Here is a 23,031-nt window from a genome sequence, read left to right as displayed (position 1 = left end):
CTGCACGCGTTCTAACTGATACAGATAGTGGCAGTTGTCGTGGTGCATGTTCCAAAACATCGTCAGGCATACCCCATGATGACGGATCACCTGCCTGTCACTGTCAAAGATCTTTTGCCTCCACCTTCAAATGGGTGTACCTCCCTTGCAATACATTTTCTGCTATATTTCAGTGCGACGTTTTTTGCTCCCTCTCCTTTTGGCGATCGTTCATTTAGCAAAATCACTCTAATGAAGTGAACACACAGAGCGTAGTGGGGCGATCACTCTGTTGTAGAAACAATTCAAAAGCCAGGATCGCTTAAATACTGTTTACTGGATAACCGGTTTCAACACACTATAGGTGCCATAATCGGATCTGAATGTAGATTAACATTTATAAACCATTTGGATACAACAATACATGAGGAGACCAGCTGATACAAAATCATTGTCACAAAAAGATAAAAAACAACTGCTCTCATGATCATTCTTTTCCATAAGATATGTAAAACCGAAGTCACAAACTAAAACTATTTGGTACATGAGAGCTGCTCGACTAACAACGGTCGGCAATACACTGTGATGTTTTATCTTGTGACTTCGGTTTTACATATCTTATGGAAAAAACTTTGAGGTTCGCCGATGACACTGTAATTCTGTCAGAGGCAGCAAAGGACTTGGAAGAGCAGTTGAACGGAATGGATGGTGTCTTGAAGGGAGGATATAAGATGAACATCAACAAAAGCAAAACGAGGATAATGGAATGTAGTCGAATTAAGTCGGGTGATGTTGAGGGTATTAGATTAGGAAATGAGACACTTAAAGTAGTAAAGGAGTTTTGCTATTTGGGGTGCAAAATAACTGATGATGGTCGAAGTAGAGAGCATATAAAATGTAGACTGGCAATGGCAAGGAAAGCGTTTCTGAAGAAGAGAGATTTGTTAACATCGAGTATAGATGTAAGTGTCAGGAAGTCATTTCTGAAAGTATTTGTATGGAGTGTAGCCATGTATGGAAGTGAAACATGGACGGTAAATAGTTTGGACAAGAAGAGAATAGAAGCTTTCGAAATGTGGTGCTACAGAAGAATGCTGAAGATTAGATGGGTAGATCACATAACTAATGAGGAAGTATTGAATAGGATTGGGGAGAAGAGAAGTTTGTGGCACAACTTGACCAGAAGAAGGGATCGGTTGGTAGGACATGTTCTGAGGCATCAAGGGATCACCAATTTAGTATTGGAGGGCAGCGTGGAGGGTAAAAATCGGAGGGGGAGACCAAGAGATGAATACACTAAGCAGATTCAGAAGGATGTAGGTTGCAGTAGGTACTGGGAGATGAAGAAGCTTGCACAGGATAGAGTAGCATGGAGAGCTGCATCAAACCAGTCTCAGGACTGAAGACCACAACAACAACAACAACAACAACATGGAAAAGAATGACCATGAGAGCAGTTGTTTTTAATTTTTTGTGACAATCAATTTCTATCAGCTAGTCTGCCTCATGTATCATATCCAAGTGGTTTATAAATGTTAATCTACATTCAGATCCGATGATCGCACTTTTAGTGTGTTGAAACCCGTTATCCAGTAAAAAGTATTTAAGCGATCTTGGCTTTTGAATTATTTCTACAAAATCACACTGTATACAGCGTATTCATTTTAACTGAAGACGTCGAAATATCTCGAAAACTACAAATTGGGTCAATGAGAGTTACAATTCCAAATTGTTTGTTTCCGAGGGGGGGGGGGGGATAGGGGTGTATCCAATGATACAATACTAGACCCCCACCCCACAGCGCAGTGAACAGGTCCCTAGAAGCTTCCCAGGGTTGCGGAAACCTAAGTTGGCCTGCTTTAACCACGCTCTACTCTTGTTTCTCCATTGCGGCTGGATGAGCTGCTTTAATGGTTACAGTCAACACCGACTCAAAGGAAGGCCTCGGCGCTTGTTGGTGACGTCACGTCGGCTAGGCACGGCGAACGCCAGGTCTGTTGCAGGCGTACTCATAATGGTGGTGTCTCCCACTCTGACACAGGAAAATGTGAAACTATTGGCGGTAGTTGACCAGCACACATTGTTCTGAGAGATTTCTGCAATCAATTAATTGTGCAATTCATTACCCTTCTTAACAAATAGTGTACTCCTGAACTTAAATTTCCACCTGTTTTAAGGATTGACATACAAAAACAACTTCATGGTCCAGCAGCAACAAAATTCGTGCTTCTTTACCTTATTTGTAAATCTGAGGAAGTTACGTTTGTACTGGGTTGCTTTTACAAGAAAATGTGACCATATTGTTTCTCTTCTTTAGATACATATCTTGGTTGACTATGGGGTGAGGAGCACTGAATGTTAATGAAATATCTTGTGATTGTACACGTTGGGGGACGGGTGGGGGACAGAAGAAGAGGCAAAAGAGAGATACTTGTTTTATCAAATAAATTTTTTTTATATTATAAAGTTTCTCCTTTCAGTTGCAAGAGGGGAATATTTATCTTTTCTAATGTGCATGTTTAAAAAAGTTTAAGGTCAGCAGTATTTTCGATGTATGAAGCTATTTTGTTTCCTGTTTAGAATTCCTTTCGTTGAAAACGACTGTAATCTAATGACTGGCAACAGTTGGACATTTACACAGGTAAATTAGTTCACATTTCCAGTGACGATGTCAAATGAAAATGAATAAAGGAAACGAGATAATTGTAAGGGCGTTGGGGTAAGTTTCGATAACAAAATCGATCAAGTAAATATAGTTACTTGAATGTAAAATTTCCGAAGCTTGTAACGGGGCAAAGCATCTCCTCACGTTTGTTTCGACAGGATTCAGTAATAAAGAACTATGATCTTCATTTGTAGCTTTACGATAGTAAGAAAATCTTTCATCTAAATAAAACTGCAGAATCCAAAACAATACCAAACATTTTGTCCAAAAATAAGAGATTTATAGTGATAAGCACGCCCAGGCGTTTCTGCCTGCAACAAACGTGGCGTTCGCCGTCCCTAACTGACGTGACGTCACCAACAAGCGCCGAGGCCTTCCTTTGAGTCGGTGTTGTTACAGTGGAGATAGGGGGCAAACATCCAGAATGAGAGTTTCACTCTGCAGCGTAGTGTGCGCTGATATGAAACTTCCTGGCAGATTAAAATTGTGTGCCGGACCGAGACTCGAACTCGGGACCGTTGCATTTCGCCGGCAAGTACGCTTGCCCACGAAAGGAGAAGGTCCCGAGTTCGAGTCTCGGTCCGGCACACAGATTTAATCTGCCAGGAAATTTCAGGGGCAGACATGTCATAATGAGAATTTGCAACCTCTTGTTTGCGCCAAGATAAACATCTTTGTCGAAGTAAATATGATGAATGCTTGATCATATTTCCTTGTCAAAGAAAATGTGATACTGTAACTTCTACCTTAGCGGAATTTTGTAAGTTGAAACGTTTTGCAGTTACCACGGCGCGAAATGCATCACCACCACCACCACCAGAACCACCACCCGCATCACCACCACCACCACCACCATCACCACCACCACCATCACCACGGCGGCGGCGGCGGCCGCCTCCCGCCGGCCGGCCTCGGCGCGCCGCCACCGGCCGCCGCCCCCGACCCCGCTCCGACGCCGACGCCGCCCCCGGCGCGGCCGCACGGGCTCATCCTCGAGTTCAAGGGCCGGCCGGCGGCGGGCAGCAAGTTCTCCAGCACGGAGAGCATGGCGACCAGCAGCAGCGGCGGCAGCCTCGAGTCCATCCGCTCCAGCACCAGCGAGGGCAACCGCTCCACCAGCAGCTCCGACAGCCGGCGCAGCACCTCGCTCAGCTCGCACAGCTCAGACTCCAGCGGCGCCGACAGGTAGGCCTCCGTCACACCACACCCACCACTCACCTGCATCACTTCACCACTGCCTTTACTCACAGCTGGAGAGGAGAAATCGATTATCTTGACTAGGTGGTAGTCTTTCAGGGTCTCGTAGGTTTTATGCAGTAGTGTCGGGTGATCTACTGTATCATAGGCGGAACTTAAGTCGACTAGTGCCAGCCCGGTGATTAGTTTATTCTCAAACCCATCCTCGATATGTTCTGTCACTGCCAGAATTTGACTGGTATAGGACTTTCCAGGTCTAAAACCTGTTTGGTGCGGAATTAGCTTCGAGTCAACGATCTTCTGTATTCGGTTGAGGATCAAATTCTGGCATTGACGGAACATATCGAGGATGGGTTAGAGAATAAACTAATCACCGGGCTGGCACTAGTCGACCTAAGTTCCGCCTATGATACAGTAGATCACCGGACACTTCTGCATAAAACCTACGAGACCCTGAAAGACTACCACCTAGTCAAGATAATCGAATCCCTGCTCCAAAATAGACAGTTCTTCGTAATGATTGAGGGGAAAAAGAGTCCATGGCGGAACAGAAAAATGGGCTCGCCCAAGGGAGCGTGTTGGCGCCAATCCTATTCAACATATATACAAATGACCAACCAACTCCAGACAAAACCAAAACTTTTGTATATGCAGACGACCTGACAATAACATTTCAAGGCAACAGGTTTGAAGCCATCGAGGAGGAACTAGAAACCGCCCTTTCTACAATGTCAACCTACTACAAAAAGATCTCTCTAAAACTCAATACCTCCAAAACTCAAGTGAGTGCATTGCATCTGAACTCGAGGCAGGCAGAGTACAGGCTCAATGTTACCTGGGATGGGACACTACTAGAATACCCAGATACTCCCACCTACCTTGGCGTCGTGCTGGACAGAACATTGACATACAAGTATCATTGCGAAGAAACACGCAAAAAAGTAGAAACACGAAATTCCCTAATAAGAAAGCTCTCCAATAGCAACTGGGGTGCCAAACCTACCGTGGTCAGAACTTCAGCCCAAGCTTTGTGTTTCTCAACTGCCGAATATGCCTTCCCGGTATGGTGCAGATCCGACCACGCAAAAAAGGTAGATATTAGCTTGAATGAAACATGCAGGATAGTGACAGGCTGCATGAAACCAACCCCCATAGAAAATCTTCACAGTGTCGCAGGTTTCACCCTGACTCACGTTGGAAAGCCCATGAACATACCGATAAGCTAAAACAAACCTTTGATGCCCGTCACTCAATATTTGGCCTAGAGTGTGGCCCCAGCAGACTCAAATCCAGACGCCGTTTCCTAAGTTGCGCCTTAGATGAGCCCCCCATCTACTATCCACTAAGAGAGGACCCACCAAGCGGCGTTTCTGGTGATTGGAAAACCTGGAGAATGCTTAACCGCATCAGAACTTGGTTGGCTCCTGTGAAATCTAATCTGATCAAATGGGGTTTGTTGGACGAAAATGACGACAAATGCGACTGCGGCACTCGACAGGACATGGAACATCTCCTACAATGCCCTGCCTGCCCCCTTAGATGCACCCTCGACGATCTATGGCTGGCAAACAAATTGTAGTTTCCGAAGACGAAAAAGTAAAAAAAGTAAGGTAAACGTTCTAACAAGGGGGAGGCCTAGACACTGTCAACCAGTTCCTCATACTTGGCAGGTCACTGTGGTAACCTAAAATGAAGGTGTCTAAGATACACTACAAGACGACAAAAAAGACACACCACAAAGGAATAATTCGAATGGGACGGAAATCAGTAGATGTGATACGCATGTACAGACAGACAAATGACTACAATTTCAGAAAAATTGGATCATTTCTTCAAGAGAAACAGATGCACAAGTTGAGCATATCAATAACGCGTTGACCCACCTCTGGCCATTATTCAAGCAATTATTCTGTTTGGCATTGATTGACAGAGTTGTTGGATTTCCTTCCCAGGCTCAAATGGCTCTGAGCACTATGGGACTTAACTTCTGAGGTCATCAGTCCCTTAGAACTACTTAAACCTAACTAACCTTAAGACATCACACACATCCATGCCCGAGGCAGGATTCGAACCTGCGATCGTAGCAGCAGCAGCGCGGTTCCGGAATGAAGCGCCTAGAACCGCTCGGTCATATGTGCGGCTGCTTCCCAGGGATATCGTACCAGATTATGTCCAATTGGTGCATTAGATCATCAAAATCCTGAGCTGGTTGGAGGGCACAGCCCATAATGCTCTAAACTTTTTCACTTGTGGAGAGAAATGGTTCAAATGGCTCTGAGCACTATGCGACTTAACATCGGAGGTCATCAGTCCTCTTTGTGGAGAGATCCGGTGACACTGCTGGTCAAGGTAGGGTTTGACAAGCAGGAAGACAAGCAGTAGAAACTCTCGCCTTGTGCAGGCGGGCATTATCTTATTGAAATGCAAGCCCAGGATGGATTCCCATGACGGGCAGCAAAACGGGACATAGAATATCGTCGACGTATCACTGTGCTGTAAGGGTGAGGCACCGCCGACCATCAGTGCTGGCTGTCAGGCCGTATGGCGGGGCGACAGTCCAAGGCGGCTCCAGACACGTCTTCGCAGCTCATCAGGGCTTGGCAGCTCCTTGACTGGAGTGGAGTTGTCTTAATTGATGAGAGCCGCTCCTAACTGAGCCCCGTTGACATCTACATCTACATCTAAATCTACACGGTTACTCTGCAAATCACATTTAAGTGCCTGGCAGAGGGTTCAACGAACCACCTTCACCATTCTCTGTTATTCCAATCTCGCATAGCGCGCGGAAAGAATGAAAACCTATATCTTTCGTCCGAGCTCTGATTTCCCTTATTTTATCGTGGTGATCGTTCCGCCCTATGTAGGTCGGTGTCAACAAAATATTTTCGCATTCGGAGGAGAAAGTTGGTGATTGGAATTTCGTGAGCGAATACGTGTCTGGAGATGCCGTGGACAGCTATGAGATACAAACTTGACTGTCGCCCGCCAACTAACCGACAGGCAGGAGTGATGGTGTGTTGTGCCATTTTATTTTATACCAGGACTCCTTTGGTCATCACCCACGGCACCGTTAAGCCTAGAGGTACGTCGACAATATTGTACGCCCCGTTTTGTCGCCTTTCATAGGAAGCCATTCGGGCTTACATTTCAGAAAGACAATTCCCCCCTGCACACGGCGAAAGTTTCTACTCCTTGTCTTCGTGCTTCTCAAACCGTAACTTGGCCAGAAAGGTTGCCGAATCTCTCCACAATTGAGAACGTTTGAAGCATTACGAGCAGGACCCTCCAAATGGCCCAGGATTTTCATTATCTGACCCGCCTATTGGACATGATTTGGCTCGACATCCCTCAAATGTTCAAATGTGTGTGAAATCTTATGGGACTTAAGTACTAACGTCATCAGTCCCTAAGCTTACACACTACTTAACGTAAACTATCCTAAGGACAAACACACACACACACACACACCCATGCCCGAGGGAGGACTCGAACCTCCACCGGGACCGACATCCCTCAGGAGGAGATCCAACAACTCTGTCAATTTTGCCAAGCCGAATAACTGCTTGCATAATATCAAGAGGGGGCCACCGCGTTACTGACTTGTTCAATTTGTGGATCGCTTTCTCTTGAATAAATCATACAATTTTTCTGCAATTGTAATCGTTTGTTTATCTGTACATGTACGTCACATCTGCCGCTTTCCGTCTCATTCGAAATTTTCTTTCGTGGTGCGTCGTTTTTTTTCTTTCTCTTTTTGTCTTGAGAGTGTATTTTGGTTCAATACCCCCCTCGATTTTGAGAGAATATCCCCTAAATTTTATCACGCACGGTCTACACAAAATTGACGGGATCAGTAGACAATTGAAAACTGAGTTTTTTTCATCAGCATATGCGGAGTCCGCAAGCTCATATTTTTCTAGAAATCGTGGAAAGAAACTGTTGCGATTGCTCCTTGCGTACTAATAAGTACACACTGCTGAACAAAAGCGCCGCTGCCGTGGTGAGGTGACCAAGGCATTTCACTGGGAACGAAGAAACCGTGTCCGATTCCCAGACAGATTCTGCAAAATTTTTATTTGTATTTTTTTCCACATCGGAATTGGTAGGAATAGAACGATTAATAAGGTAATAAAATCGATAAGGAATTATAACAAGATAGGCAAATAAATATTTCAAAAGACTTTCATTAGTAAAGACTAAGATTTTAAGCCTCGCAGTACGAGAACAGTTCCGTGTAAGACTGCTGCAAATTTGTCACGAGGTATCGCAAGCACCCAAGCACACGATGCTTCTATACAGTCAGGCGTGGCACAGAATTTCATAGTGGGGCTTCAAAATTACATCACCGGTGACGTTACGATACAGGTTGGTATCCCACCGCTGTCGTGGACGCCTTCGCTCAATTTGAAGCGAGATTCGTCATTGAAGACAGCTCTAGTCTAGTCAGTGAGACTCCACCCCGAAAATGTGTCTAGAGACGCCCCGTCCAGCGTTGAGATAACAGCCTCACTGTCTCTCACCATACGGCCCGACAACCAGGAATGATTGTCTGTGATGCTCTTTCATAACAAGACCCACTTGGTATGCTTGCATAACGACGACAGCTGAACCAAAGCGTTATTGAACTGCTCAATTTGTGAAGGTCTTTCTCTTGAATGTACATCCAGACTTTCTGAAACTAATGATTTGTTTGTCTGTCCATGTACATCACATCTACCGGCTTCCGTCCCATTAGGATAATTCCTTTGTGGTGTGTCGGTTTTTTTTTTCATATCGTGCATTCATATATCACTGACCATTCATTACTCGCTATGAATAAAGTTTTTATATGATTCACTGGTCGTTAAATAAATAAACATATGATACAATTATTTTCTTTCGACACATTATCCGTATTCTTAACGAAACGAAAGACCCTTTTTCTAACCAACAAACATATGCCTTTTCGTGTAAAAAAACCTTGGCCTTGTACTGTTCTGTAAAATTACTTTCTTCTATTTCTTTTTAAGAAGCTCGCTTTGAAAATTAATTGTTTCTTCATTCCTGCTGCTCCCTGCTGACGATTTTTATAATCACTGCCAGCCCTCTGTTTCATGGCATCGTTCAAAGAGCTCACCTTCTTCAACTAGTGGAAGCGTCTCACGATAGACGATGCTCACGCCGTTTAAGATTAAAAGGGAAAACTACTTTAGAACCTTATTAGTGTACCAGTCGTTCCCAGTGTGTTACTAACAAGTTGGAGAAGAGAAAAATGCAAAGAAAATAAAAATCACGTAACAGGTGCGCATACTGAGGCGACAGAAGTCGTGAGATACCTGCTAATATCGCGTCGGAACTACATTTGCTCGGCGCACTGCAACACGTCGACGTCTCATAAATTCAACAAGTCGATGGGTGTTCCCTGAAGAAATACTGAGCGATGCTGCGTCAATAGCCATTCATACCTGCGAAAGTGTTGCCGGTGCAGTATTTTGTGCACGAACTGACCACTCGATTATGCCCCATGTCAGGCAATTAGGGTGGCCAAATCATTCGCTCCAACTGTCCAGAATGTTCTTCAAAGCAATCGCCAATAATTGTGGCCCGGCGAAATGCCGTACTGTCATTCATAAAAATTCCGTCGTTGTTTAGGAACATGAAGTCCATGAACAGCTGAAATACACTCCTGGAAATGGAAAAAAGAACACATTGACACCGGTGTGTCAGACCCACCATACTTGCTCCGGACACTGCGAGAGGGCTGTACAAGCAATGATCACACGCACGGCACAGCGGACACATCAGGAACCGCGGTGTTGGCCATCGAATGGCGCTAGCTGCGCAGCATTTGTGCACCGCCGCCGTCAGTGTCAGCCAGTTTGCCGTGGCATACGGAGCTCCATCGCAGTCTTTAACACTGGTAGCATGCCGCGACAGCGTGGACGTGAACCGTATGTGCAGTTGACGGACTTTGAGCGAGGGCGTATAGTGGGCATGCGGGAGGCCGGGTGGACGTACTGCCGAATTGCTCAACACGTGGGGCGTGAGGTCTCCACAGTACATCGATGTTGTCGCCAGTGGTCGGCGGAAGGTGAACGTGCCCGTCGACCTGGGACCGGACCGCAGCGACGCACGGATGCACGCCAAGACCGTAGGATCCTACGCAGTGCCGTAGGGGACCGCACCGCCACTTCCCAGAAAATTAGGGACACTGTTGCTCCTGGGGCATCGGCGAGGACCATTCGCAACCGTCTCCATGAAGCTGGGCTACGGTCCCGCACACCGTTAGGCCGTCTTCCGCTCACGCCCCAACATCGTGCAGCCCGCCTCCAGTGGTGTCGCGACAGGCGTGAATGGAGGGACGAATGGAGACGTGTCGTCTTCAGCGATGAGAGTCGCTTCTGCCTTGGTGCCAATGATGGTCGTATGCGTGTTTGGCGCCGTGCAGGTGAGCGCCACAATCAGGACTGCATACGACCGAGGCACACAGGGCCAACACCCGGCATCATGGTGTGGGGAGCGATCTCCTACACTGGCCGTACACCACTGGTGATCGTCGAGGGGACACTGAATAGTGCACGGTACATCCAAACCGTCATCGAACCCATCGTTCTACCATTCCTAGACCGGCAAGGCAACTTGCTGTTCCAACAGGACAATGCACGTCCGCATGTATCCCGTGCCACCTAACGTGCTCTAGAAGGTGTAAGTCAACTACCCTGGCCAGCAAGATCTCCGGATCTGTCCCCCATTGAGCATGTTTGGGACTGGATGAAGCGTCGTCTCACGCGGTCTGCACGTCCAGCGCGAACGCTGGTCCAACTGAGGCGCCAGGTGGAAATGGCATGGCAAGCTGTTCCACAGGACTACATCCAGCATCTCTACGATCGTCTCCATGGGAGAATAGCAGCCTGCATTGCTGCGAAAGGTGGATATACACTGTACTAGTGCCGACATTGTGCATGCTCTGTTGCCTGTGTCTATGTGCCTGTGGTTCTGTCAATGTGATCATGTGATGTATCTGACCCCAGGAATGTGTCAATAAAGTTTCCCCTTCCTGGGACAATGAATTCACGGTGTTCTTATTTCAATTTCCAGGAGTGTAGTCTCCGAGTATAACTATTTCCCGTCAATGTTGGGTAAACATTGACCAGAGGGCCCAGTCCATTCCATGTAAACACAGCCCCACACCGTTATGGAGCCACCACCAGCCTGCACAGTGCCTTGTTGACTACATCGCTTCACCACATTCGAACCCTACCATCAGCTCTTACCAACTGAAATCGAGACTCATCAGACTGGGCCACGAGTTTCCAGTCATCTAGAGTCCAACCGATACGGTCACGAGTGCAGGAGAGGCGCTGCAGGCGATGTCGTGCTATTATCAAAGGCACTCGCGCCGGTCGTCTGCTGCCATAGCTCATTAACGGCAGATTTCGACGTACTGAACCAACGGATACGTTCGTCGCACGTCTCACATTGATTTCTACGGTTATTTCAAGCAGTGTTCCTTGTCTGATTGCACTGGACAACTACACTCATGCTGATAAATTAAGAATAATTGCAGAATGTTGTGTCACACAACGTGGCTCTACACAAAACTGGCGCTAATAGTATAGGCACATAGGGAAAACACACGACACAGATCTGTAAGTCCACGGTATTGGTGTTGTTGTTATTGTGGTCTTCAGTCCTGAGACTGGTTTGATGCAGCTCTCCATGCTACTCTATCCTGTGCAAGCTTCTTCATCTCCCAGTACCTACTGCAACCTACATCCTTCTGAATCTGCTCAGTGTATTCATCTCTTGGTCTCCCCCTACGATTTCTACCCTCCACGCTGCCCTCCAATACTAAATTGGTGATCCCTCGATGCCTCAGAACATGTCCTACCAACCGATCCCTTCTTCTGGTCAAGTTGTGCCACAAACTTCTCTTCTCCCCAATCCTATTCAATATTTCCTCATTAGTTATGTGATCTACCCATCTAATCTTCAGCATTCTTCTGTAGCACCACATTTCGAAAGCTTCTATTCTCTTCTTGTCCAAACTATTTACCGTCCATGTTTCACTTCCATACATGGCTACACTCCATACAAATACTGTCAGAAATGACTTCCTGACACTTAAATCTATACTCGATGTTAACAAATTTCTCTTCTTCAGAAATGCTTTCCTTGCCATTGCCAGTCTACATTTTATATCCTCTCTACTTCGACCATCATCAGTTATTTTGCTCCCCAAATAGCAAAACTCCTTTACTACTTTAGGTGTCTCATTTCCTAATCTAATTCCCTCAGCATCACCCGACTTAATTCGACTACATTCCATTATCCTCGTTTTGCTTTTGTTGATGTTCATCTTATATTCTCCTTTCAAGACACTGTCCATTCCGTTCAACTGCTCTTCCAGGTCCTTTGCTGTCTCTGACAGAATTACAATGTCATCGGCAAACCTCAAGGTTTTTATTTCTTCTCCATGGATTTTAATACCTACTCCGAATTTTTCTTTTGTTTCCTTTACTGCTTGCTCAATATACAGATTGAATAACATCGGGGAGAGGCTACAACCCTGTCTTACTCCCTTCCCAACCACTGCTTCCCTTTCATGTCCCTCGACTCTTGTAACTGCCATCTGGTTTCTGTACAAATTGTAAATAGCCTTTCGCTCCCTGTATTTTACCCCTGCCACCTTTAAAATTTGAAAGAGAGTATTCCAGTCAACATTGTCAAAAGGTTTCTCTAAGTCTACAAATGCTAGAAATGTAGGTTTTCCTTTCCTTAATCTTTCTTCTAAGATAAGTCGTAAGGTCAGTATTGCCTCACGTGTTCCAGTATTTCTACGGAATCCAAACTGATCTTCCCCGAGGTCGGCTTCTACTAGTTTTTCCATTCGTCTGTAAAGAATTCGTGTTAGTATTTTGCAGCTGTGGCTTATTATACCGATTGTTCGGTAATTTTCACATCTGTCAACACCTGCTTTCTTTGGGATTGGAATTATTATATTCTTCTTGAAGTCTGAGGGTATTTCGCTTGATATTGGTGATAAGTTGATAAAACCGTCCCGAAACACATGTGCTACAAAACGCCGCTGTTTCCTGCGCATGTACCCCGACATCAATATGGGGTATGATCACCATGCACACGTACACAGGCCGCACAATGGTTTTGGCATACTCTGGATCAGGTGGTCAAGCAGGTGCTGGTGCATAGCCTCCCATTCTTGCACCAGTCCCTGTCGGTGCTGCTAAAGTGTCCTAGGGGTTTGAAGACGTTCAGCGATACGGCGACCGAGAGCATCCCAGACGTGCTCTATGGGGTTTAGGTCTGGAGAACAGTTGGGCCACTCCATTCGCCTGATATGTTCTGTTTCAAGGTACTCCTCCACGACGGCAGCTCCGTGAGGCCGTGCGTTATCATCCATCAGTAGGAAGGTGGGACACGCTGCACCCTTGAAAAGGCGGACATACTGGTGCAAAATGACGTGCCGATACACCTGACTTGTTACAGTTCCTCTGTCAAAGACATGCAGAGGTGTACGTGCACCAATCATAATCCCACCCCACACCATCAGACCACGACCTCCATACATGTCCCTTTCAAGGACATTTAGGGGTTGGTGTCTGGTTTCTGGTTCACGCCAGATGAAAACCCGGCGAGAATCGCTATTCAGACTATACCTGGACTCGTCCGTGAACATAACCTGCGACCACTGTGCCAATGACCATGTACTGTGTTCTTGACACCAGATTTTACCGGCTCTCGTGTGACCAGGGGTCAGTGGAATGCACCTTGCAGGTCTCTGGGCGATTGAACCATGTCTGTTCAGTCGTCTGTAGACTGTGTGTCTCGAGACAACTGTTCCAGTGGCTGCGGTAAGGTCCCAAGCAAGGCTACCTGTAGTACTCCGTGGCCATCTGCGGGTACTGATGGCGAGATATCGGTCTACTTGTGGTGTTGTACACTGTGGACGTCCTGTACTGTAGCGCCTGGACACGTTTCCTGTCTGCTGTAATCGTTGCTGTAATTGTGGCACACGGAGGGCCCGTGCTACGACCTGCTGTGTTTGACCAGCCTCCAGTCGCCTTAGTATTCTACGGCTCACAACGTCATCAATATGTGTTCTTTGAGCCATTTTCAACACACAGTCATCATTAGCACGTCTGAAAACGTCTGCACACTTACTCGCTGCACCTTACTCTGACATGCACCAACACACCTCTGCGTATGTGGACTGCTGCCAGCGCCACCGTGGGACGACCGCAGGTCAGATGCACCGCATGGTCATACCACGAGGTGATTTAAACCCACAAACCGCCCACCAGAGCGTTGTTTCACCATGTATCAGCATTATTCTTAATTTATGAGCATGAGTGTATAAGCAAACGCCGCTGCTCTCGGTCGTTAGGTGATAGCCGTCGGCCACTGCATTGTGCGTGGCAAAGGAATGCCTGAAACTTGGTATTCTCGGGACACTCTTTACACTGTGAATCTCGGAAAACTTAATTCCATTAGCCGAGCGGTCTCAGGCGCTGCAGTCATGGACTGTGCGGCTGGTCCCGGCGGAGGTTCGAGTCCTCCCTCGGGCATGGGTGTGTGTGTTTGTCCTTAGGATAATTTAGGTTAAGTAGTGTGTAAGCTTAGAGACTGATGACCTTAGCAGTTAAGTCCCATAATATTTCACACACATTTGAACATTTGAACAATACTGAATTCTCTAACGATTACCGGAATGGAATGTTCCATACATCTAGCTCCATCTACCATTCCGCGTTCAAAGTCTATTAATTCTCGTCGTGCGGCCAAAATGACGTAGGAAACCTTTCCAGATGAATTATCTGAGTGCAAATGATAGCTCCGACAATGCACTGGCCTTCCAAGCCTTGTGTACAACATTTTACAGCCATCTGTATATGTGCATATCGCAATCCCACCACTCCTTGTCCGCTCAGAGTATGTAGGCGTCGGACACTAAATGTACTACTTAAGCCATAGCTCTAAGGACATCGCAGGCTGCGTAGCGTGGTGCCAGCTGATTAGAATTTTCTCGTATAAGCCATTATCAGAACGTCTCGACAACGGCTAGAAGGCTTTAAGCCAAAATATCGCAAGAGGGAAATGATGTCCCAATTACATGCCCAAAACCTTGCGAAACATTCAGTTCGTCAGGAAATCTCGACTGAACGTTGAGCGATTGGCAGGAATGTGTTCACCGCAGGTACCACCTGCCTCTGGGGAGCGGCATGCAGACGACGCCCGGCAGCGGACTGGGCGGCGGCGTAGGCGGCGGCATGGGTCGCTTCAGCAACAAACTGCACATCCTGTCGCCCATTTCCGACAAGTCGTCGCAGGAGCCCGCCTCCTCCACCGAGACGTCGGACAACAACCGCAACAACAACAGCACGCGCGCCTCGCCAGAGGACCAGGGTGGAATCACCCCCACCAACGAGACCAACACCAACACCAACGTCACCGCCACCATCACCACCAGCAACGGGTATGTACCCTACTCTCTGGCCCGACAGACTGCTCGACAAAATTTTGCACCACCTGGATATCTGCGAATGTGTGTTAGCTTAGAGACGAGGGGAGATGCGAATGAAAGAGTAAGCCTTATGAAACTAGAACATTAATATATGAAATAATTTTTACTGCTTCAATCTCATTATATTAAAAATTGTTAGCATGACGCGTTTCGGAAGAAATCTGTCTTCAGGTTCATTGCAGCTACATGCACGTTAATCAGAAGTGTCATGAGGATTATTTGCTGCGAGTCCCAGTGAGGTTATGTACCGAAACTTAATTCTGTACAAAAGCTTTCATTTATTTCGTGTATACCTTAAGTGCGTTGAATGTTTAAATAATTTCGCCGAGGTCTTTACTTCCATTATTAGTGGAAATTTGGTTGACACAAAGAGCACAGTAATAAACACATCATCGCTTAAGTGAAATTGGTCAAAAAATGACATTTTCTGATTATTATCTCTTAATAATATTTTATCTCTCCTGAATAATTTAATGCGTCATTTGTCGATTAATTCCAATTGGAAGTGTACTTTTTCATTTCAAAGTTAATAGTGCAAGTGTAAAAAAATCCGGTCTTTCTACATTGACTTGCTATCTCTGAAACTAATCAATCTACAAGGCTGTGGTTTTCAGCTATTTATTCCCTGAATTCATGTTAAGAGGTTGGACTCACTGTGTAAGCAGAAATGGCAGTATTGCACATGTATCTTGTGGATTTACTTTGTGGGAGTAGTGTTTTACAGGTGTTGACTGTAAACATAGTGTTTTGGTATACTATTACACATTCTTATACCTCTTTTCAACATGACGAAAAGAAAGAGTTCTTTTAAGAGGCGAAGTTTCCATGGATCTGAATCCAGTGCTGATCCTGAAATAGATGTTTCACAGACACACTAAAAGGACACTCCTACTAGTGCTTCGAGGAGGAAACTTGGAAACCATGACGATTTATTTATTGACAAAGGAGATCATGTAAATAGTTTAGGTTATATTTTATTAGATTTGAGTGTGTTAGTTTTACAAGATGCTGTATCATCTAAGGTTTGTGGTGGGCAAATCAGCATCTTTGAGGACACATCTGTAAGGACTGGACTAGCTAACAAATTGATCAGTGCAAAGTTTGCAGTCTCTCTGCGTCATTTTGGACTTCTCTAAAATGCAAGAATGACTTGTTTGAGAGCAGTTTTAGATTCTTGTGTGGAATGAGGTGCATAGGTAAAAAATTAGCTGCAGCACAAGTATTATGTGCGACGCTGAACTTGTCAAACCCACCAACCAGATCAGGTAAGTACACAGAAGTAATTGGTGAATGTGTCAAATCTGTTGCTGTTGCTTCTATGAAAGCCGCTGCTTAAGAAGCAGCAGAATTAAATAACGCGACAGACTTATCTGTGGCAGTTGATGGTACATGGCAGAAGAAAGGTCACACATCTCAAAATGCAGTTGAAACTGTCACTAGTGTAGACACAGATAAAATTTTAGACATCGAAGTGCGAACTAAATACTGCTATCAGTGTAAATCAGTCGACAATGGAACAAGTGAAAGTCATAAAACAAATTGTGCCAAGAATTATGAGGGAACTAGTGGGGGTATGGAGACTGCTGCAGTTGTTTCTATGTTCAGGTGCTCACTGCAGGAAAGAGGTGTGTGCTACACTGAGTAGGCCCTACTTGGGGGATGGTGATTCGAAGGCCTTCAGATCAATCGTGGAAAGCCAACCTTATGGTGAAAAGCATATTTTGAAGATTGAATACGAGGGCCACGTTCAAAACCGGATGGGAACACGCCTTTGAAAATTGAAGCAGACAAAAGAAAAAGATAAGTTATTGGATGGAAAGGCTCTAAATGGTAAAAGAAGACTTATAGACAAAAACATTGATGAGTCGGCCGGAGTGGCCGTGCGGTTCTAGGTGCTACAGTCTGGAACCGAGCGACCACTATGGTCGCAGGTTCGAATCCTGCCTTGGGCATGGATGTGTGTGATGTCCTTAGGTTAGTTAGGTTTAATTAGTTCTAAGCTCTAGGCGACTGATGACCTCAGAAGTTAAGTCGCATAGTGCTCAGAGCCATTTGAACCAAAAACATTGATGAACTCCAGCAATATTATGGAATGGCAATAATGAACAACACATATGACCTACAAAGAATGAAAAGAGCACTGTGGGTTACATTCTTCCACAAATCATCCACTGATGATACACCTATACATGGTCTTTGCCCACCTGGTGTTGATTCATGGTGGAAGTACCACAAAGCTCAGGCAGCGGGTACAGAGGAACAATTTAGGCACGAGAACAGCATGCCATCTGCAGTGATGGAGGTAATTAATCCAATATATAGAGAGTTAGCTCATCCTGATCTTCTTTTCAGATGTGTCCATGGTCGAACGCAAAACCCGAATGAGTCTTTCAATAATGTCATTTGGACCCGCATACCATACAATGTCTTTGTAGGCATGAAAACTCTGAGTCTGGGTATTTTTTATGCTGTGACAACGTTTAATTATGGCACTAAGGGAATAATTAGGGTACTAGAGCAACTAGGTATCACTCCAGGAGCCAACAACTGCAAGTAGGTTTATATACGCAGTTAAGAGTGCCTGGACTGTAAACAGCTGAATGCTGAAGTGTTAAGCGATGGTGTGTTTGTTACTGTGCTCTGTGTACCAGACAAATTAATTTCCAGTAAAACTGCAAGTAAAGACATCTGTGAAATTATTTAAACATACAAGTCGCTTAAGGTATATACTGAAATAACTGAACCTTTCTGTGCAGGGTTACCATAAATTACGGTACATAACCTAACTGGTACATCCAGAAAACAGTCCTCATCAGACTTCAGATCAATGTGCATGTAACTGTAATGCTCCTGGTGATGACAGCATACTGACGAAACACGTAGAGCTGATAAGTATTAGTAAAGTTGCTGACCTCAACCAATTCTATACGATGCAACATGGATAAATTAAAAGATTAAACTTACTATAAAATAAAAATAACAGAATAACTAAAATAGTAGCTGTGCAAGTCTTTGTACGTCTGATCAAACAAATATCTCCTGCTAGGTGATATTAATTACCATGTTGTTCCAACCTGTGCATTTTAACATCCTTGCATTTCCTTTGTTGTCGACAGAATAGTCGGAACTTTCTGCTCGAGTCGGATACTTCACCAGTGGCCTTCCTAAGTTAATCCAGTCTGTGAGGAGGTTTCCTTTGACGACATTCTGCAATTTTCAATTGGTCCCAAGCGTATCTAGCAGAATGCGTGTCAGCAGATATCCCAGGCTATTGCATTCGGTTGATTACAGTATTCTGGAGGAAGTTCACGAGCTGGGGACAGCATCCTCATACGCTATTCTCTTGAAAACCTGCCTCGCAAGCTTGTGCTGTGGTGCTCGACAAGGGAGTACCCGGTTCGAATCTTGCTGTTGAAAGAAAACTTCACTGCCTACACTTGGCCAAGGGGAGGAGAGGCATTGGCGTAAATTTCCGATCATCAGATTTTGCGCCAATACTCTGGCTTAAATTTCCAACTTCTCCGCAGTGTCTTATGGCGCGAGAACATGTGAGCCTCACTGTCGGTGTTAATCCGTCCATCAATGAGAACCTAATCACGATGGCAAACTTGCTGCTGTTCGAGAGGAGTCGGCCGTGTGCCGGTACCGGTTTCACTCTCTTCCTTTCTCATCGTCCAACAACACCAACCCGACACCAAACTATACACACATCCATTACAGTCACATACATTCAACAGATGCGTTTAAGACACAACGCTTGTAAATCGTGAGGAAAGGGATAATTGTGCACCTAAGGAAGAAAACACTCTCCGATTACGTCGCTGAATACACCTCTATGGGTCGCCTGGTGAACAAAGCCATATGACACTTTCTTTGTAGCCTTGTGCTGTGACCGTTGTCACATTGCGCTACACGATTACTGACAAGGGAACCTCCCCATCGCACCCCCCTCAGATTTAGTTATAAGTTAGCACAGTAGATAGGCCCTGAAAAACTGAACACAGATCAATCGAGAAAACAGGAAGAAGTTGTGTGGAACTATGAAAAAAATAAGCAAAATATACAAAGTGAGTAGTCCATGTGCAAGATAAGCAACATCAAGAAGAACATGAGCTGAGGGGCGCCATGGTCCCGTGGTTTGCGTGAGCAGCTGCGGAACGAGAGGTCCTTGGTTCAAGTCTTCCCTCAAGAGAAAATTTTAATTTTTTTCTTTTCGCAAAGTTATGATCTGTCCGTTCGTTCATTGACGTCTCTGTTCACTGTAATAAGTTTAGTGTCTGTTTTTTGCGATCGCATCGCAAAACCGTGCGATTAGTAGACGAAAGGACGTGCCTCTCCAATGGGAACGGAAAACATTTGATCGTAAGGTCATAGGTCAACCGATTCCTCCACAGGAAAATCCGTCTGGTATATTCTATACGACACTGGTAACGGCATGTGCGTCACACGACAGGAATATGTTGCCGACCCACCTAACTTGTACACTTGGCGAATGAGTAAAAAGATTCTTCTACCTTGCCCGATTTAGGTTTTCTTCTGGATGTGATAATAACTCCCAAAAAAGTGATGAAAACGTAAGAGTTTGTCACATAAACTGCAACAAATGAATGCAACAGTTTCACAGTAGCACAGTTTTCCCTGTGCTCTGTCAAAACATATGTTTTTAACGTTTTCATATTTTTCCGTATGTAGACCGTCAAATCCTGTATATGTCCAAGCAAATCTGAACATGTCCTGGAATTTTGGAGAGCGAAGTTAATTATGTGCGATTGCCTGATCTTTGATAATTGTCGGAAAATAAAAAATTAAACTTTTTACTCAAGGGAAGACTTGAACCAAGGACCTCTCGTTCCGCAGCTGCTCACGCTAACCACGGGACCACGGCGCTCTTGAGCTCACACTCTCCTTGATGTTGCCTATTTTACGCATGGACTACTCAGTTTGTATATTTTGCTTATTTTTTTCATAGTTCTACACAACTTATTCCTGTTTTCTCGATTGATCTGTGTCCAGTTTTTCAGGGCCTATCCACTGTGCCAACTTACAACTAAATCTGAGGGGGGTGCGATGGGGAGGTTCCCTTGTGAGTGACAAACCTGATTCAGTCACCACTTTTATTACAAGTAGAGTAAATACCGTTATAACTCTTTTAAATAATTCCCACATAAAAGTCGATTAATGATCAGTTAGACGTAAAATAATAAACGAGCTCTTTCACACTTCCCAGAGTGTTAAGTCCATTCAGGGGTTTATAATTCCTCCCTCCTCTTTAGTAAATGATTAATTCTTGTTTGTTCCATATGATTAGCAAATAAGGAGAGAAGAAAGACTTACCTTAATAACTGGGACGAACTTTTTCGACATCAGCACAATCTCTAATTGTTCTTCCACGACTAATGAAGCGATGCATGATAGTGGAAGGTAATGCAGATATTGCAACGCTGGTATTAGCATGAAAGAGCAATACTTATTTAAATGCATCAGACTTCGAAAACCCAATTCTGAAAAGACGAAAGTTTTTTTTTTGTTTTTTTTATTGATCATGCAGTATGCATTCAAGGCCGCATAAATGGCTACCGATCAGTAGTTTCATTCTATTAGTAACACCAACGTCGTCCTTTGCCCCCAGTTACAACTTTGAAAATGCATTGAAAGACAGAGTTAGGACAGGAAATAGTTATAAAATGTAGTTAGTATAAACAGTACAGCATCATCAACTTCTGCTATCCGTACAGACAGATAAGGCGCTAAAAGTAAAGTGAAGTAGAAAGAAGTAAGCCGGCGCAGTATCAAATGTTTTCAGACAGAAACATAACGAAACAATTACAGAGAATATAATGTCTTAATGCCCATAGTATCTGATACTTTTGGAGGCTGTAGACTGATCTTTCTCGATATTGTAATTCCCTATTATAGGGTGCTGGCGTGCTGGGCGTCGTGCAGGAAGTACAACTAATAGTCCACCGTACAGTTCACAGTGACACACGTGTAAACACAACTCTAAGTCGATAGGCCGTGTGCCCCCCCCCCCCCTCTAAATACCTGACTAGAGACTGGATACTGTTACGCTATAGTTCACTGCACGTGACTGGCTTAGCGAAGTGGTGTGGTAACCTTGGCGTCACCTGGGAGAGTAGCACCATCCGTGAGCCTGACTGGAAACTAAGATGTGGTTGCGCTATTGTACGCTTCTGCGACGATATAAGGTGTCGGGCAAATCCTTCACTCATCGCTAAAGACAAATTGGCGCAATTGATCTAAATTCCATTTCAGGTGTTCCTTTCACCAACTTCTTCGCACACCACGGTGCTGGGGGTTTGTACTGTTATTCGTAATGAGCGCCTGGAGGCGAAAATTGACCTCCTGGAGACGGTTGCCTTCTGTCTGTATCGACACAACTCGCCCATTTACCTCCAATGAGGCAACGCGCAGATCCTTTGCATTCTGCTCGTGGTGACTACGAGCCATAATTTTGTGGGCATCACGAGAAACACGACATTTTTTTTCTTTTCTTGTTTTGAGTTGTCAGTCTTCCAGTGGATTTGATGCTGCCTACCACAAGCTCCTTTATCGCCCAAACTCTTCATCTCAGAGCAGCACTTGCAACCTATGTCCTCAATGATATTTGCAGGATGTATTCCAATATCTGTTTCCTCCTGCAGTTCTCTACAGCTCTCTCTAGTGCCATGGAACAGCGATAAATCCGATACTAATGCTGACCCCGTGGAGAAACTGAGAAAAGAAAAATATGAAAGAGAACAAGAAGAACATAAAAGTTAATGTATATAATGATTTCTGGTAGTCTGAAGGGTACTGAGGAAGACGTTTCGGATGTTAGGCACAACAAGTCCCATGGAAATCATGAGGGTGGTGCAAAACATTTTTTTTTTTAATTTTAAAATTTTTTATTCTTCAAACTACATTATACATCCACTACTGGCCATTAAAATTGCTACATCAAGATCAAGAAGAAATGCAGATGATAAACGGGTATTCATTGCATAAATATATTATACTAGAACTGACATGTGATTACATTTTCACCCAATTTGGGTGCATATATACTGAGAAATCAGTACCTAGCACAACCACCCCTGGCCGTAATAATGGCCTTGATACGCCTGGGCATTGAGTCAAACAGAGCTTGGATGGCGTGTAAAGGTATAGGTGCCCATGCAGCTTCAACACGATACCACAGTTCATCAACAGTGGTGACTGGCGTATTGTGACGAGGCAGTTGCTCGGCCACCATGACCAGAAGTTTTCAATTGGTGAGAGATATGGAGAATATGCTGACCAGGGCAGCAGTCGAACATTTTCTGTATCCAGAAAGGCCCGTACAGGACCTGCAACATGCGGTCGAGCATTATCCTGCTGAAATGTATAGTTCCGCACGGATCGAATGAAGGGTAGAGCCACGGGTCGTAACACATCTGAAATGTAACGTCCACTGTTCAAAGAGCCGTCCATGCGAACAAGAGGTGACCGAGACGTGTAACCAATGGCACCCCATACCATCACGCCGGATGATACGCCAGTATGGCGATGACGAATACACGCTTCCAATGTGCGTTCACCGCGATGTCGCCAAACAGGGTCGCCACCATTATGATGCTGTAAACAGAACCTGGATTCATCCGAAAAAATGACGGTTTGCCATTCGTACACC

General features: G+C 45.0%; 1 protein-coding gene across 1 annotated transcript in view; it reads left to right on the top strand.

The window, feature by feature from the left end:
* Positions 1 to 23,031, top strand: part of LOC126095649 (uncharacterized) — a 394,024-nt gene that overhangs the window by 275,284 nt on the left and 95,709 nt on the right. The window contains exons 9-11 of the mRNA XM_049910410.1: positions 3,426 to 3,467; positions 3,648 to 3,829; positions 15,036 to 15,314. Coding sequence (XP_049766367.1) covers positions 3,426 to 3,467; positions 3,648 to 3,829; positions 15,036 to 15,314 — 503 coding nt within the window. The remainder of the gene's footprint in view (positions 1 to 3,425; positions 3,468 to 3,647; positions 3,830 to 15,035; positions 15,315 to 23,031) is intronic.

This window comes from Schistocerca cancellata, chromosome 8 (assembly GCF_023864275.1).
Source record: "Schistocerca cancellata isolate TAMUIC-IGC-003103 chromosome 8, iqSchCanc2.1, whole genome shotgun sequence".
Classification (NCBI taxonomy): Eukaryota; Metazoa; Arthropoda; class Insecta; order Orthoptera; family Acrididae; genus Schistocerca; species Schistocerca cancellata.
This window is presented reverse-complemented; position numbering and strand designations above follow the sequence as displayed.